Source organism: Astatotilapia calliptera, chromosome 4, assembly GCF_900246225.1.
Source record: "Astatotilapia calliptera chromosome 4, fAstCal1.2, whole genome shotgun sequence".
Lineage (NCBI taxonomy): Eukaryota > Metazoa > Chordata > Actinopteri > Cichliformes > Cichlidae > Astatotilapia > Astatotilapia calliptera.
Genome location: NC_039305.1, coordinates 22632553 through 22651166, shown reverse-complemented (window position 1 = coordinate 22651166; position 18614 = coordinate 22632553). Strand labels below are relative to the sequence as shown.

The following is an 18614-nucleotide window of genomic DNA, read 5'->3' as shown; positions in this document are numbered from 1 at the left end:
TAAATGCTATTGCATTGTGATCTTGGCGCTTTTAAATCCCCAGTTTTCCTAAAGAAGCACTTTGATAGGACACTGCTTCAGAAACATGCAGGCTGCTTCTAATACAATCCATTTGCGGCGTCTGACTGAATCCGTCATAAAGTGTAGCTCTCAGATCCGGATCCAATCAGCAGCCACAATATGAAAAAACTGACCCAGTTATTTTTGAGTGCCCACACCTCCACCACGCTTCAGATCAGGAGTACTTTTCCAGGCTTTTCTCTTCCCATCATTCTTGAAGTTTATCTTTATTCTTAATCTTAATTTGTCCATGAATGTCTTTCCTGGACTGATCAGACTGCTTAAATCTTGCCCCTACCTTTTTGTGATGCGATACCTCTGGTTTGCATCCAATAGTATTTTCCTAGTTTGAGGTTTTCACATTGTTTTTCTTAACCATGGAAATAATTCTGTCATCATGCACTCTTTTGTAGTCTTTCAGGCCTTTTGGAGTTTTTGATTTTTATAGGCTTACGTTGCTCCATAAGCAGATTTTCTTTTTGAAAATATAGGAAAATATTAAAAATGTCTGCAATTCCACAGCAGTAATGCAATATTAACATTAAACCCCTCAGACTAAAGTTTAAAGCCTCCATTTGATCATACCTGACTGCTTCTTTTTCACAGAAACTATAACTGACCGAGTATCTAGGTGAGCTGCGTGATCAATGTAATCAGAGCTTTGAGCACTACTACTGCAGCAGATGTGCACTTTTTTTTTTTTATTATTAAAACTACATGCAGTTCAAAAAACAAAAAAACAAAAAACAGTTCTGGAGAGGAGGTCACTGAGGACACCAGGGTTTTGTCTGAAACTTGCCAGGAAATGAGAAAAAAATACCATTGAGCCACATAGCGTTCCAAATCCCAGTTTTATTGGTCGTTGGATTTTAGGTGAACCAATGGCACGAGAGAGAGAGAGAAAGAGATTAATTCACAAATATCAAAGAAAAATTATACAAAATAATACAAAAGGAAGTTCCAGTTATACAAAGCAAAGATGTGGACTCTTTTTTTCTAATTTGTCTACTGCCCGAAAACTCAAGAGTAAGGCACAGTCATTACCACATGTTTACCCTTCCACATCCGTTTGTCTAAGCCCATGTCTTGGTTACCTTGGAGAAGCTGGTTTCTCCGAGGACAACTGCTCCTTTTATTCACTCGAGATTCTCAACCATTCATGCCAAAAAATAAAAAAAAATAAAAACCTTCAGAAAGTTGGACGTGGGCTAAGCAGTGATTGGTTTTCCATACTGACCTTCAGATCAGAGGAATGCTGGATGATGATGGGTGGAAGAGCCCAATAATTCAGGTGGGGGCGGGGGTGCACGTGCCAAGATCATCTTTGCTGGATCGTTAAAAAAAGAAAAAGAAAAAAAAAAAAAGCAGCAGATAGAAACTTTCTGCTTCTGTTAGTATGAATGCAGACTGCTGAAGGGTGGAGAATCGAAGAGGTGGGGGGGGGGGACCCGTGGGTGCAGCGTGCTACATGACTGCATTACAGACCACTTGTAATCAAACTACTTCTTTCCTCCTTTTAAAACAAGTCTCTACTGAACTTTCACCAACAGTTCAGACATAAGAAAAAAAAATCCAACGCAAACAGAAATGGAGACGTCGCTGTAAATGCGGTCATGGCGCTGCTCGGACCGAAAAGAAGCAGCAGATTTAGGGAATGGGGAATGGGTGTAGAGGTGGACAGGCAGTAGGAAAACCGTCCCCGGACGGTGTGCGAGATGCTCGACGGGACGTTGTTAGTAGCACCAGGTTCCAGTTTTTGTCGGTTCCAGTATCAAAGGTTTGGTCTACATGTAAAGGCTGAGGCGTGCGCCAAGTCGAGGGAATCGAAAAAGCAGCTTTCAAAGAGTTTATAAATCATTTTACTCCAGTTTTTATTTTTTAGGACTACCTACTGTACACTTACCCATGATAATGTCTGTGCCTCGGACATGGAAAAAGAAATGAATCCAACTGTGTTTCACAGACTTTTTTCCTCCTCCATTACACATACCACACGTGGCCCATCATTTTTAATGCTTCACTTAGTTTCTTTACACTATTCTTGTGACAATTGTATTAGCGATCAACTTCCTACTTCCCATCGTTTGGTCTAGGAAATCAGACTTCCTGCCAAACCAATGAGGAAACAGCTAGAGGAACTACACGGGAAACTGTTTGGACATTTCCTACACTTGAGATGAAAAACGGGCGAGACTGAACCCTTCGATCAGAACATCTTCAACATCTTTATCATCAGCAGATCCACTCCAGTTGTATCACAGTCATCACAGGCGCACGAGGCCCGCTCATGAGAGAGAAAAGGAAATTAAGAAAAAAAGAAAACAGCCTGGTGAGAAAACCAGTTTCTACAAGAGCCAACCATCAGAGAAACAGACCTCCTCCTTCCTATCTTACAGCCACCTGACAGGACACAGCAATGAGGTTTGAGTCTGTTTTCAGAGATCAGATCAAGTAGAAAAAGGACTCTACCAGATCAGCTCAGACACCATAAATACTGCCACCGTGTGCCGCTCACACAAACAATAGAGACGAGTGGAAAGACGAGGGGGTTCACTCAGAGAGGAGGGGGCTCTTTAAACGTGGCTCTGCTCTGCTCTGGGGGGGAGAAACAGCCCAATCGTAAGGCAAGGACGGAGTGAGTGGCGGAGGATGGGGGGGTGGGGATGGGTCGAGCAGCAAACCAGATTGGAGCAGAAGAAAAGTGCACAGCCCTGTGGTAACTATGGCAACAGATAAAGGTCGGCACTGCAGAGCAGAGCTGGAAAAAAGAGAGGAAGGATAAAAAGGAAAGGAAAAAGGAGCGTCTCCTTCTTTCCTTCTTCTAACCTTCCTGTTCTCTCTGTGCAGTTCATCAACATATAAAGTTATAAGTACAGGATATACTGAGGAGCAAGAGGGGAGGGAGGAGGGGAGGGGGGGTGAGGACACCATATATGTGTGGACGGGTGGTGTCGTCGAGCCGCCGCCGTGCTCTCGTTTCCCTCCTCCGGCATCACGGCGGCAGGCGACCACATCCCCGTTCGCCGCGGGTTTTCCCCCTCCGCTTCCCCCTCAGTACTCCCACAGTGTGGCGGTCTCAAGGTCGTCGGCGTTGGCCTTCAGCACGCCGGCATGGTCGCCGCGCAGGTATTTCCCGTCAGCGGCGTGGCAGATGGCCAGCTTGTTGTAGTCGCAGAACTCAAAGAGGAAGTCGACGGGCGTGTCGCTGCTGCTCACCACCGACTGCTCGTTCCCCACCATCCAGTATTTACCTGTAGAGTCTGCAGGAAGAGTGGAGAGGAGGCACAGGGGAGGAGGAAAAGTGAGGATTAAAAATGATAATCATGGGGAAGAAACAAAAGATTGAAATCCTTTTTTGGCACAGACACCTTGTGAGTCCATTGTGAAAATCTAAATCTCTTGGAGAATAAATGATTAAACCCCCCGTGTCCGTGTCTCTCCACATACTGACGTTATAGCATCAGCTTGCTGACTGTTTAAGGTTACTACAAATGAAAGTTTGCATTAATATGACTTCTCCTCTGCAGGACCCAGTTGTGTCAAAAACAGACCTTGCAGGCTGTACGCTCCATCTCTGAACTCCAGAGTAAAGTAGTCATAGGAGGAGCGGTTGGAGTCCAGCGTCCCGGTCACCTTCCTGCAACCGATGAAGCCGTGCTCCCCGCGCAGCACGATGATCGGGCGGTTGATCAGCTTCATGATGAACTCCTCAGACTCACCTGAAAGAGACAACAGATGTGTCAGAGCAATGTGCAGTCTTCACATCAGCACATTGTGCTTCTTTGTTTTGCTGGAATGCTGCTTATGATTAAAAATGCTGACTCTTTGTTCTCATTAAAAAATAACGTATGTGATGCAACTCATGTCAGAAATCTGTGTCAGCGAGTGCTCAAGCTGCCAAAGCCTCCTGAAAGAGAAACTGCAGCACAAAGCAAAAACCCGTCAGCTTTGAGCCGCCAATGCTGGAGACCAACGCCTGATCTATAAGCGGAGCATCTTGTGATCCGCTTGCTGACTTGTAGTTTCTGTCAGCCTAAATTCTGTGCAAAAGCTTGGCATTTCCTTTTTTAGAACCTCTGTGCCACCGACTAATGTGAGGAAAAAGGTGTTTGCAGAGTGTTGATCTGCCTATTAAATGCTAATGTTACATGCAGCCAGTTAGCACAAAGACTTTCATCATGTGCTTGTAGCCAAAGTTAATAAACACTTATTAATAAAAACTTATCTGGCCAAGCGTTACATGTATAAAAATTCAGTGTAATGTCAATGTAAGGACATCAATGTAACACAAATCAACCAAACTACTTGACAATATGTGGCATCAGTGTATGAGGAAAATCTGCAGCTGTTAGCTAGCCGGTTAGCTAGCTGGTTAGCACTGACATCAAATCTGTCTACAACTACAAAAGACTGTTAGGAGAAGCTGTTATTTCAACATTGTCTTCTTATATCTGACCATTTTCACAGGGAAGATCTTTTGTTTAGAACTATGAATCATTCAAGAATGAAGAAAAGGCACCCAACACAAGCAATTTTAAATTGCACCTTTAGGCACGTTGTTGCTAGCAGCCTATTGCAAAAAACCCCCAAAAAGAACACATTTGTTTCACTTTTTTTTCTCCTTCCCCCGCATAGAGCTCTTAGGTGAAAGGCCTGACACACGACCTGAGAGATGCATCCAGAACTTCACCTGACCCATCTACTGTTCACTGATGCCTCACGAGAAATGTCTCAGTAGAAAGGTGACTGTCAAGAAGTCATTCTTACTGACAAACGGGGAGAAAAGGCTGTAATAGGTATACCAAACTATACAAGAACTGGACTGAAAATCTGTGTCAATGCGCTTTGCAGTGATCCCCAACACGCTGTCAATGGGATAAAAGCATATCTGCATATCTCGATAGAAAAAACACAATGTTACACTGTCAGTCATGGATTGGCCTCCCCAGAACCCAAACCTCAACACCACTGAAGCAGTGTGGGATCATCTTAACAAAGAACAGAGCAAAAGCCAGTCAACATCCAAAGAGGAGCTTTGAATGTCCTTCAAGAAGCCTGGAGAACTGTTCTATACCTGCGCAAGAGAGTTCAGACTGTGTTGGAGACTAAAGGGGATCTTACCAAATATTGACTTTCAGTCTTGTATAAACTCAGTTTTTGAAGTACTAGAAGAGCTTAAAATATTCAGTGTTTGAAGGTAACATTAAAAAAAAAAAACCTTCATAATGTCAGCATAACCTGTATTTTCTAAAATGCCAATATAATGTGTTGGGCAATGGTTTCACTTTCCATGTTGTGGCTGATAAACAGCACATTCATGGCAGTGAGAGATATAAAGAGGTTTTTTGTTTTTAGTCAGCAGGAAGCTTTTCACTCATTGCACAACACTGGTAACAAAAGCCAGCCCTTATTTATTTTTAGTGTCACACACACACTCTTGCTTGCTCAGGAATTTTCCCATGATGTTTCCAATCAGCACCATTAATTCAATACATCGAGTAAAAACTTGGCAAAAAACGCAAACGAAAAGACTGCAACAGAGTTAAAAAGCATTAAACAGCTTACAAAACAGAACCCCTCCACTCAAGTGCACAACTGGAGCCACAATTGAATTACTTCCACTGCACTGAAATTCTCCCCGTCACTGCAGAGGTGTAAATTGGTTATCCCCCGTGCGTCTGTTTGCACGGCTGTATCAACACGTCGCACTAACCTGCACTGTCGATGGTGGCCGCCAACTGGCCGTTTTTCTTGGCGGCGACGTATTTCCCATTAGCAGCCCGGAACGTCAGCCTCTTCCCACGCCACTCAATGTCAAAGTAGCAATTAGCTGATCTGCAGAGACGGAGAGAAAATTAAAGAGTTAAAGGAGTACCCAAAAAACCTTACACAGCAGTCAGATATGCAGTAATGCACTCGCAGGATTGTCAGCTAAAAAAAACAAAACAAAAAACAAACATCTTCACAGACTGAGACGCCCAGCAGCTTTATCGCAGTGCAAGTGACTCTTGGGTAATTAGATAGGTAGGATCCGGGTAGAGGGATAAGCTTGAAGTCTTTGGTTAAGTGGAATCAAGTAGCTTACTAAATCCTTTCACTTGGGAGAGGATTTTTTTTAAGTTGATTTTGATTCTCTGAAGCTCAGAAACATCCTCAAAATGTTTTCAGCAGACCACAGCTGGTTTAAAAAAAAAAAAAAAAAAAAAGCACTTTGGTGGTCTAATCTGCGAGAAGTAAACAGAGGGAAATCTCAAGAATGTGATTGAGTAATCTGGTGAAGTTCCTGCAGGCCCCCCTCAGTGTTGAGGATCTGCTCGGTCTTATCTTAAACAGAATGGTCTGCTTCTGAGCTCCCTCATAGCGCATGCTTGTGACCGAGCTGATCAGTTTACTGCTGTCCTCTGCATCATTCCTGCACACGTGCAAACACGCTAATGCTAAACATCTGCAGCTCCTCCTGATCACCGCACATAGCTTCCTCAAGAAAGAGGCTTTAAAAGTAAAACTCTCTTAACTCTCATGACATGTAAAATGACCAGACTCCCACTCCTGGATCTGTCTGGGGACTCACAGAGAAGTGACTCAAGAGCATAGGGTCAAAGGTCAGGGGTTAATAGCTAGCTCTCTGGTTGAACTGAACTACTGTACATTAAAGCAAATGACTCCACAGGTTAGGGCTGCACACAAATGCACTTCAACTCCCACAGCATGCCACAGCTATGAACATGCCATTAATCCCTCCCACACACAGGTCAAATTACGAGTGAGGACTAAACACCAGAAGCTATGACGGACCAGTTTGAGTTTTCCACAGTCAGCAGACACACACACGGACAATGAACGGACCTCACTGAAGCAGGTGTAGCTGTGATGATGTGTGCGATTCTTACTTAGTGGAGGCCGTGCACTGCAGGCCGCCGTTAGCCGTCAGGGTCCAGTATTTCCCAGCGGCAGTCCGGAATGCGCACTTCCTGTTTTCACGGCAGATCTCCATCTGGAATACCTCTTGGTCACTTTCTTCATCCTGATTGGCTGACAGGTCCATACCTGTGTGGGGTTAAAATGTTGGGGAGACCTTGTCAGGCTGATGAATATGAGAGGGATATGAATAACCACAGAAGATTCATCATTAACATTCAACACACACGCACGCACACGTGAGGCAGGTAACCGTATAGTAAGGACTTCTGAAACTTCTATACAAACATTCTCCAAAAGCTTTTTCTTTGCAAGGATTATGAGGACATCAGCCCTGTCCACATAATTCAATATGTCCGGACAGCGCTGCATGCACCCTTATACCCACCGAGGTATACACAGCCCACACGTTCACATCCGCTGGTCAGGATCAGACGTACCAAATGAACAACATCAGTCTGCTTAGATTAGTGAAGGATTTAACACAGCTGCACACAAACCCACACCCACCCACTCACATCTGTCCTGGTCTAGACAGACCCCACTACACTTCAAAGGATCAGGCGTCACAGTGGACGGTCACAGCACACAGAGTTTGCTAGCCAGCAGTGACAACAGTCTCTGCGGGAATCTGAGAAGGCACAGCAGCTCTGATGCTAAATACTTACATCTACATCCCCAAATAATGATAAAATATTAACATGCTTCCATTTTTAGCATGAAAACATTACTCAACTAAAGTATAAGTTGTTCGTTTTGTAGGCATTTAGTATTTCAGAGATATTTTTTCCCCCCACTCTGCATTATGTCAGTGAGAACATATCCCTAATATGGTCATCTCAGGCACACAGAAGCTCCACCCACCTGCAGTTCAAACCTCCTGTTCATGAGGGGCAGCCAATCAGATATCAGAAGAAAACTGCAACAAGGCCCAGTGTAAGATAAAAGGATTATTTTGAACTGTGAATCATGCAAAGCTACTATAGCAGATTCCAAGAATACGAAACGAGAGTGATGGTGTCCCTTAAGGTGTACCAAAAGCAATGGGAACTATCTGAATAATTTGATTGGCTATTTAATCGATGGCAGCTAGCCTTGACAAAACTTGTAGGCCAATTTAAAAAAAGAAAAAAGCTTTAGCTCTGTGAACATTTAAAATACATCACAGTTATAATTGTCATTTCCACGTCCTTCTTCCCCTGCTGTATATCTGTAGTCCAAAAAAAAAAAACTACAAAAATCAGTGAGTCTGTGAGTGCATGTGTGTGTTTGTACAGATCAGCAGACCTCATTAAAATCAAATCAACCTTAGTCAGGCACTCAAGAGCAACAAAGAGGTAAACACATGAGTCAACTATAAGAGCGAAAACCCAGACGCACAAATACAATCTAAGCAGCACAAAGCCCGCCATTGTATATGATGAAATCATACTGTGCACTGACCTATAGCCAGAGGGCTCACAAAAGAGAGAGAGAGAGCCTGTCTGCTATGTAAATGTGTGCAGAGCAAGAGGTGAGAGGGCGAATCAGGAGAAGACGAAGAAAAAACAAAACAAAAAAAAACAGCCGCACAAGTGGCACAACACATGTTTGTGAACACATTAAGAGGGGAACCTTTACCTCAACAGTAACTATTCTGCCAGCAGCACTCAGTAACAGTATTCACACAGAGCCAGCGTTACATAAAGGTGTTCAACAGTTACTGCTCATGGACTGTGTCTGGCGCTCGGGATTGAGTTTCTGCAGAAAAATGCAGAGATGCACACATGTGCACACACACAGATGATTAAGAAGGAAAATATAACCATAATGGGAACCACATGGAGAGGAGGGGGTACGGAGGAAACAAGAATGTTCATTTAGAAGGGTTTGAAGAGGACAAGGAGAAAGAAAACTGGCAAAAAAGATCCGTGTCCTCCAAGATGGGACACGTCTCTGAACTCTCCTCTAATGCTCGCTGCTTCCTGCTCAGCCAACGCAACTCTAGTAGCAAAGCAGAGCCCATGTATGTAGACTGTGGCTATGCGTGGATCAAACCATCTGCTGGTGGTTTTGACCCATGACAAGCTTTTGGCTGGTATTAGAGACGACTTTACAATGCAAATAGCAAATGTGCTAATTTTAAAAACACTACAAAAGACTCTTATGAAAGTCATTCAAAACCTCATTTTAATATGAGGTCTTTACTTTTGAAATTTTGACTTGTAAATGATAAGAGCACAAAGAAAAAGCCCGTCAAGCGTGAGTTATGTCATCTGGGTTGTGTTAATGTGAGCTGTTCATTCAAAGCAGTAGCATGGGCTCTGTTTTGATACAGTGTCGAGGCGGCTCTATGAAAAACAAGCAGTTTGATATCCAGCTCAGGAAGTTTGGGGTCAAACCAGACAACCAGGGCGAGGCGAACAAATCAGTGTGGTAATTACTGAGCTTTAAAGAGCAGGTGGTAGGTGGACTTGTTACTGTGGACAGAGCCAAGCTAGCTGCTTACATCTGTTCATTTCAAGCTAACCTGGTGCTAACCTCAGCTTCATACAAATGTGATGAATTACATACGAGACTCACAGCACTCAAAGTCACTGAACAGAAATCTATTCAAAGGCAAAGTTGGTGGTTTTCTCGCGTCGTCCTCCAAAAGAACCAATCAAGAGCCAAACCTGGAAACCTGAGCCACTCATCAATGACACATGGAGCACAGGTGTTGGTGGCGGCCATATCTATTCATTAGTATGCACGTCCTCCTATCATTTTTCTTTGCTGGCTGTTTCCATATTATGAACTGGCATGGCTTTTTAAATCAGTGCTCTGGTGAAAAGAGCTAGATATGTTCATATGGTGAAAAATAACTTGCATGAAAATCCTTTAACTGCTTTCAAAGACTGCACACTCACTGGCCACTTGTTCAACTCCTTGTTATTGCAAATCTCTCAACAGTCAGCCACATAGCAGCAACTCAACACATCTAAGCAGGTAGATCTGTTCAAGACGACCTGCTGAAGTTCAAAGCGAGGATCAGAATGTGGAAGAAAGGTGATGCAAGTTACTTTTTATACATAGCATGATGTTGGTCCAAGTATTTCAGAAACTGCTAGCCTGTTGGGATTTTCCCACAGAACCATCGGTTTATAGAGGATGGTCTGAGAAGAAAAATGATTCTCTGGATAAAATAGCTTGTTTATACCAGACAAGAATGGACAAGCTGTTTTATGCTGAGGAGATGGTAATTCCAACAACCACTCGTTATAACCAAGCCATGCAGAAGAGCATCTCTGAATGTAAAACATCAAACCTTTGAGCAGTTCAGCTACAGCAGCAGAAGACCACAGTAGAAGAAAACCCATCGAACTGATGCTAAAACTCACACAAAAATCATTAAAATTGGACAACAGGAGACTTGGAAAATGCTGCCTTGTCTGAGGAGTCTCAGTTTCTGCTGCAACATTCACGTTAGAGACAGAATTTGGCATAAATAACATGAAAGTGTGGATCCATGCTGCCTTGTACCAGCAGTTCAGGCTGCTGCTGGCGGGGTAATATTTTGGGAGATTTTTTCTTTCTGCTTATGAGGCGACCGGTGAAATTAGATTACAGCTTCAAAACGTATAGCTGTGTAACCACACATCTTATCTGACTGTCATCAGTCAAGAGGATAAGCATACTTCCCAAACTGGGGAATTTTTCAAACAAACAGTTTATTCAGTTGCGCTCTGCCCAAGCAAAACAACTACTTCAGTCTAAAATAAAACAACCGCTGACACCAAATCATCACAAGGCTCGAATACGTTCATTTCAGTGACCGATGACTTGGGGTAATATCAAGCATCACACACTTTTAAACTCAGTTTAAAATATTGAATAAAAGGTCAGCAGGGTTCACTTTAGCTTCTGTTTTTCATTCTCAGTTCAATGTTTTTCATTTACTTCATTTTTGTACAAATCTAAGACGTCTGATTTTTACGTGCATGTCTAATGTGCATTTTCACACAGACACTGAAAACCGGCACCGGCTAAAGTCTGGCGTGAGTTTGGAACTGTTAGTTTCAGCGGAAAAACAAACATGAATTTCACTATATGAAAATAAACCCGGAAACTAAGACGCAGTTTTGCATGCTGAGCTGATTTGAGTAAATGATTCTCTGAATATCTGATTTGAATAAACTTCAGTCAGCCTTGCAGATGGTGTCAGACACTTTCACACATTCAGCTGCCTTGTCTTGAGTTATCACAAGGACATTTAAAAAAAACAAAACAAAAAACTGCTATAAAAATACCAGACTGACAGACAAAACAGTCACCCTGAAGGCCGTGCAGCCTCAGCCGTGAGGCCGCTACACAACCAGATCTGTCCACACTGATCAGTCTTGAAGCTCACAGGGTTATGAAGGAGGACAGAGAGGGTCTGCAATCATGTACACACACCAGCAAACCACACATGCCGATTCCTCCCAAACCTCATGCACACACTCTACTTAAACAACAATCCACTCCACCCATCGCACTCAGCCTAATGGCGGCAGGCACAGATTGTCCTCAGTGAGCCAGCACCAGAGGCCTGCTGTGAACGCACGCGATTCTATCAAGCCTACTTTGTGTGTTTGTGTGGCTCCTATTGTTCACCAGGCCCTGACTGAGGAGGCGACCAGCTGGGGCACAAACAGGGAGCCAGATCATCAGCTTTTGTTCTGATCCAAACACACAGAGTGTAACCAGCCGGCCCACACTGACTGAAACACTGCTGCTTCAACTCAAAAAACAAAAACAACACACATGCATGCAGAGAAAAGGAGGTCAGGCATGTGAGAGAGTATCGTGCCCGGGGATGCCCCAACTCTTTGGGCAAATTGATTCAAACTGTGTGTTCAGCTCGTCTCTACTGAAGTACAGTTGCTGTGAACTCAAGGACGGCGATGTGGAGACACACCCAGAGCACGGCAGGATGACACGCTGGAGACCAGCTGAACCCTAACCTATAATAAAGCGCAGACATCGAGGAGGAGAGGTTCCCCCCCTCGTGGGTATGCAGCTGACGCGAGGCCGATCCTCTGGCGCGCTCCCAGCACACAAACACGCAGAGGGCGTGCAAACATTAAAACGCCAGCGTGCCCACTCAGTCACAGCCAGCGAGCATTACCAAGGATGCATAAATTAAATGCTTCCCATCTTTTTTATCCTACTGGTCGACCTTGTTGCAGTGAGAGAAAGCAAATAGTCGCCCTTCACCCCGCGGGGATTATCGCACACCAGCCAAGGTCAGAGCTGCGCCTCTCACGTCTCATTTCCTGCTCGCGGGTGGGGATGAAGGAGGCAGATAGGGTGTCAGGGCTGACTCGTGGCCAGACACAACATGGAGCCAGTGTTTCTGCTTCCTGAGTTTACCACACATTGCACGGTTGGTTTCACCCTGACTAATGTGCAGACTTAAAAATTATTTATGAATTAGGAGATGAGGATTCTGTCAAATTAATGCAAAGCAACCACAGATGAATCTGTAATCCGTATAGATGACTTTATAGGGAGAAGCAACCATTTAACAAGAGTGAGCTTTGTAAGGCAATAGAGATGTTTAGGCTGGCTACATTTAAAGCTCAGTTTGTTCGATCCCCAGACTGTGCAAGTGTCTTTAGTCACACCTCATTTTCTGATATTTCGCTTCCAAGGAGCCGGATTTTCTTAAAATATGTCATCTTCAGGCTGTTTTTCGTTGCATCAGTTGCAATTGATCATTTTCAGAGGAATGGGGTTGTTTTTTTGTTACTACTCACCGAATCATTCAAGAGATTTAAAAACCGACTCCCAGCTCTAGAGATAAATCAGCATAGTGTCTGCACATACTGGACAACTTAGTATAGAACCAGTTTTAAATAGTAAATTTATTACTAGCATCCCGTCAAAAAAAAAAAAAAAAAAAGAGAAAAAAAAAAAAACATTAGCTCACATTTTGTTTACTTGAATATCTGAAAAATGCCAAAGTTACATCATTAAGAAATAAAGGTGAAAAAAGAATGCAAAGGCCTGACACGGGACCTGAGAGGCATGGATTGGCCTCCACACCCCAGACCTCAACCTTGTTGAACATTATTGGGATCATCTTGACAAAGAACAGAAGAAACAGCAGCCGAAACCCAAAGAAGAACTGTGAATGCCCTTAAAGAAGCCCTGAGAACTATTCCTGAAGATTACTTAAAGTATTATATACTAGAGATGGACCGATCCGATATTACGTATCGGTATCGGTCCGATACTGACCTAAATTACTGGATCGGATATCGGAGAAAAATTTAAAAAATGTAATCCGATCCATTAAATATCACGAAAGCACCTCACAAAACTTGCAACACGCCGTAACTCACCTCAGAACGTTAGCACGTCGGAGCAGTATGCATCACGTGATAGAGCGGCTGTGGCATGCCGGACCTGTCGGTGGTCTGGATAGCATTTGGAGCTTCGCTAGCAACCTGGCATTTCATCTCCGACAAAGTTATCCCGAGAGAAGTAAAGCAAGTGTGTAAGTCCATCTCTAAATGTTTGTAAAGCATTCCTGCGTTAAGCTTAACAAGCGACTGCCTCTCCTGCTGCTACTTCAATCATGAAACTGCTTAATGATCAGCTGATCGGCTTTTCTGTCGGGAGTCGTGTCTCTAGTTTGCTTTTGGCCCACTTTGCACCAGAAAGAGGAAACCAGCGGCTGAACAACAGCAGCACGTTTAAGCTTGATCAGCTGTTGTTAGAATGTATTTAATATTACTTTCTACTCGAGGATCCTTTTCTACGTAGCTGACGGCTGGTAACTGTGCAGGGGCGGATCTAGCAAAGTTTAGCCAGGGGGGCCGATAGGGCATTAACAGGGAAAAGGGGGCACAAAGACATACTTTTCTTTCTTATTCTCATTTAAAATGTCTAGCTTTTAATAAATAATTATCTGACACCCAAAGTTTTAATCTGATGTAAAAGGAATAGAAGTCAATTACTGTATATAGTAACTATTAAGTCTAATATATATACACCCTTGTAAGCTATAGTACTTTTTCCTTTGGGAAGGTACCATCTGTGCAGTCTGCAATTCTGTTGAAGAAAGATGTTGAATCTATTGAATATTTCTTGAAAAATAATTGATTTCTGTGCATTTTTTTTTTCACACTGCATCAAATTAAGGTTGATTACGTCGATTAAGCATCATGAGGTGGAGCGTGAGGGGTGGTTTTCACACTGCATCAAATTAGGTGATACGCGTGGGGGTTGGGGTGTTCTCTATTATTATTTTTTGTTGTTGCTGGGAGTTGGAACCCTATTAGTTAGGTTGCTTAATATTTATGCTAAGTACTCTTTAAAATACCAGAATAGGGAGGATGGTGTAGGTTTAAGTTTATTAGATTGATCAGTAGGGCTGCTCAATTAATCGAATTTTAATCACGATTACGATCTGGGCTTTCAACGATCATTAAAAATGACTGAGCCGATTATTAGCCCCTCCCTCATTTATCCGCGACACCTTAAAGGCCGGTCCATGAAAATATTGTCGGGCATAAACCGGTCCGTGGCGCAAAAAAGGTTGGAGACCGCTGATTAAGAGGACCCGAGGGAAGCTCGGAAAGCTAAGCAGAAGTTATTTGGAGAGGAGAGTGACTGCCGTTGGTTGAAAAGAGTTTAAAAAAAAAAAAAAAAACTTCAGTGGTGTTGCACACTATTTTATATTATTTTTTTAAAGTCATTGTTAACCCTTTAAAGCCGGTCAGAGCAGCACGCTCCGTTTTGTGTAACTATTTTTAAATCCCCGTAGAACCTGAACCGTGTAAGCTAGCGCAATAATTTGTTTTGCATATGAAACCGGAGGAGTTTTACTTACATCTTATGCCATCAGCTTGTCCTCAGTCACGGTTTCGTTCCACATATAGCTTTGCAAAAATTGCATAAAAAGCGCTTGCAGGAACAAAAACATAATATTCCAGAAACACGCTTTGCCGTTCCTATCAGCTGTTCGTAACACTTCCCACAGTGAAATGATGCACCTGCTGTTTTCTTTGCAAATTTGCATCATAGGATTGTTTTTTGTTTTTCCTGCAGTATATAAAAATTGCTGTATCTCCAAAATAAAACTATGAAGACACTCAAAATAAATTTCCTGTGGTGGGAAACTATTTTTTGCAACTTTATTGTATTTAAAGTTTTGAGGGATAAGCCTCTTAAACTTCTCCAAGTAGAAATATATGTAAACTAAACAAAAGCGATTTTCAATTTTTTTTGTAGTTTATTGCACTTTTTTGCAATTTATGTAACTACTATGCACTTAATGCATACATATTATTAAAATATGGGCTATAACAGTTGTATTGATGTATAGCAACTTGAAATGCTCCCACAAATGGCACTACAGCATGCAAAAAAAATAATATAAGCTCTGGTGGACTTGGTTCTATAGTAGGTCTTAAAGGGTTAAATAAATATCGTCAAATAATCGTGATCTCAATTTCAGTGAAAATAATCGTGATTATCATTTTTGCCATAATCGAGCAGCCCTATTGATCAGTATTGCTGAACTATGAAATTTTTTTTTTTTGCATACAGGTATAACAGAATAGCTTTAGTGTAGTTGTTGTTTTAAACTTGAGTATGAACTTATACAAAATGCAGCAAGATATTTAAAAAACAGTTTTGTTGATTAAAAAAAAACACACTATATCGGATTCATATCGGTATCGGCAGATATCCAAATTTATGATATCGGTATCGGACATAAAAAAGTGGTATCGTGCCATCTCTATTATATACACAACTATACACATACAGTATATGATATTGCATGTTTCAACAAGCTGCTGCACTTCTTTCTCATTTTCCTAGTAAATTACAAAGAAATAAAGGGAGACTTAAGATGGTACACAGTACTGTAAGCTAACTGTTTCACAATGGGGGTTGGAGGTTTGGTTGAATCTAGTTGTTTTCATAGTCCTTTGGGTTTTATGGAGACAGCAGGAGCTTTGTCACCAAAAACCAAAGACCCCCCGAGTCACCTCACATTTGCCCCTCAGGGAATTGTTGCTTACAAAGAACAGTCAACACTCGGTGGTCACAAAGCAACCACCGGTCGCCAACAGGATGTGACGGATTCTTATTGTTTTAGCTGACAAACCAGCACTCAGTCTTCACTCACACTTGCCCTACAGTTTAGAGGAAGAACAGGCCACTAAAGGGCCACCGAGCTGCAGGCTAACTGACTGATAATTGCGTCCGAGTCCATATGCGGGTCGTTAAACAGCCTCTCTGAGAATTCGTGACCAGAGACGAGAAGAGTGGATGTTATGAGCCGGAAACAAGCGGCAGCACTGAGTCAGTTTAAAAAGCAATTACAAATGCTGTGAGTTCAGATTAGTGAACAGCAAAAACTGTGGCACCGTTTGGGTTTTGTTTAAAGTCACACAATGACGGACATCAGACTTTACGTGAACCAATATGAAATATTGGATTTATTAAAACACTGCTGGGCTGTAACAATAAAATAAATCACAGAAGGGAGTAAAGAGTCAGCTCCTCTCTTGTAAAAACATTTGCAACATTTGAGTTATTTGCAACATTTTAGATTAACGGAGGTCTCATGAAGAAGTGCAAACAAAAGCACTGATAACGTTTCTAATCCCATTCAGCTCAGAGTCTTTGGTAGGTGTGTTTGGATGAGCTGACTTAATACTATCAGCTGAAGCTGCATTCATAATATATTAACCATCTGCACCGTTGAGGTGTGCGGATGCAGATTCCCATGACGTAACCACAACAAATCAAATGTGCTAAACCTGAAACGAGCAGCTGAATCTTTTTCCTCCAGCGAGCTCCACTGTAACACTGTGTCTGTGCAAACTAACCTGCAGTAGCCAAAACTGAAAACACACAATGCAGACCATAATTTTATCTTAAAGTAGGGGTGCATGAGAAAGATAAAAAGAAAAAAAGAGAATTTCATGACTCAATAATCATGGCCGACTAATGAAAGGATATCTAAACTGGATTTACTGCTTTTGAGCGTGAGAACTTGACAAACAGCAATTAAGTGCGAGTCACCAAATCAACAGTTTTGACTGGACAAAACCAGCTTTCAGAGTGACCCGACTGAGCTGGCCCGAGCCAACCCCCCCCCCCAAAAAAAAGCCAGCTGATTTTAACCATCATCACGGCTTGGGTCTGTCAGCCAAATAGCCGCTTTAGAATGGAGTGGAGGGGACTATAAGCAGCTGTTGATTTGAAAAAACATCTGGAGGCAGTTTAATTCCACTTGGCATTTAATCTGCATCACAATGATCCCGTTGTTGGCGGGCTGAATGTGGTTTTCCCCCCTCTCAAGATTCGGATCTTCTGCTCGTTATAAGTTGTAGCGGTCAGAAGGGACGACTTGGGTTGAGTCACCCATGAGCAAGGCATCATGGGTACATGTCTGATATGATTTCCAATATTTCAGCATAAAGCATCTAAAGACACGAGAAGCAGTCTGATAGCAGTGCTCCTTTCCCTGCACCGTTAAGTTAAAGCAACGCACTTAAAAGTGACTCACACCACCTGTGACATCACTCGCTGGTTTGTAGACGAGTTCTGGTCGCAGGCAAGAGACATTCTGAACCCAACACCTCTGTTTGACCTTTTTCTCACTGAGAAACATCGCGTGCAAGTACATTTTTGTTTGTCTACAAGGTAACCATCAATGCAGATCCACCACGCTGCATCCAATACTCCATGTGTCACTCAAATCGTAAAGAGATAGATATGACAAACTGCAGTTTCCTCGATTACAAGCCACTTAGTATCAAAATTTGCTTAAACACATGCATGTAAGCAGGATACTGCACCTTCCATAATAAACTGTGGTGGAGCAGCCAGCCATTCAGATCACAGTGTGATTGTTTTTGTGGTGGATTATTAAAGAGCAGTTCGTGCTCTCATTGCAGGGGCCCATCCTTTTAATACCGCAACCTCCACCTTCAAAATGGACCACCATTTTGTGGGTTGGGACTGAGCTTGAAGCTGGACAAAAATAAAAAAAATAAAGTAGCAACTCCTACTTTGTGAGTCGAGGATGAATGTCTCTGTGACAAGTAAACAAAGCAGGGAGACAGAGCAAACATGCCCGGGTGTGACAACGATGAGAGAGGAAAATGAAAGGATAGACAGATCACACTTCATGAAAATAGAAGCTGTAGTTAAAAAACAAAGCAAAAAAGCCACTAAACCACCAGTCTTCTCAGCAGACGCCAGATATTCAGAGCGATTCAGAGAGCATCAGTTATAAGTCGTTCATTACTTTCAGAGCCTCGCGGCCTCATGCAAATACTCAGAGATTACTGCGCTGGCTCACAGTGATATTTAGAGAATGATTCACACACTCTCGCTCTGATCTCAAATTTCTGCTGAGTTCATCATACTTTTTTTTTTGTTTCGGATTAATGATGGGAAAAGAGATATTCAGGCACACATCAAGGCTGACAACTGTTCAGCATGCGGCATGCCATCGATGACGACTGGAGACACACAGCAGCCAAGCCTGAAGGCTTGGTATGAGTGGGGGAGGGGAGGGGGTGGCAAGGCAGGAGGAGGGGAAATATAGAAGAGGTGTTAAAAACAAAGGTTAGAACAATAAAGGAGACAGAGACTGGGAAAAA

At 42.7% G+C, this 18614-nt stretch overlaps 1 protein-coding gene across 1 annotated transcript in view; it reads right to left on the bottom strand.

Moving 5' to 3' along the window:
- Positions 1 to 892: 892 nt before the first annotated feature.
- fscn1a (fascin actin-bundling protein 1a) overlaps positions 893 to 18614 on the bottom strand; it is a 20488-nt gene continuing 2766 nt past the window's right edge. The window contains exons 2-5 of the mRNA XM_026165515.1: positions 6951 to 7107; positions 5774 to 5895; positions 3612 to 3779; positions 893 to 3320 (exon numbers count right to left, since the gene is read on the bottom strand). Coding sequence (XP_026021300.1) covers positions 3112 to 3320; positions 3612 to 3779; positions 5774 to 5895; positions 6951 to 7107 — 656 coding nt within the window. The 3' untranslated portion in view covers positions 893 to 3111. The remainder of the gene's footprint in view (positions 3321 to 3611; positions 3780 to 5773; positions 5896 to 6950; positions 7108 to 18614) is intronic.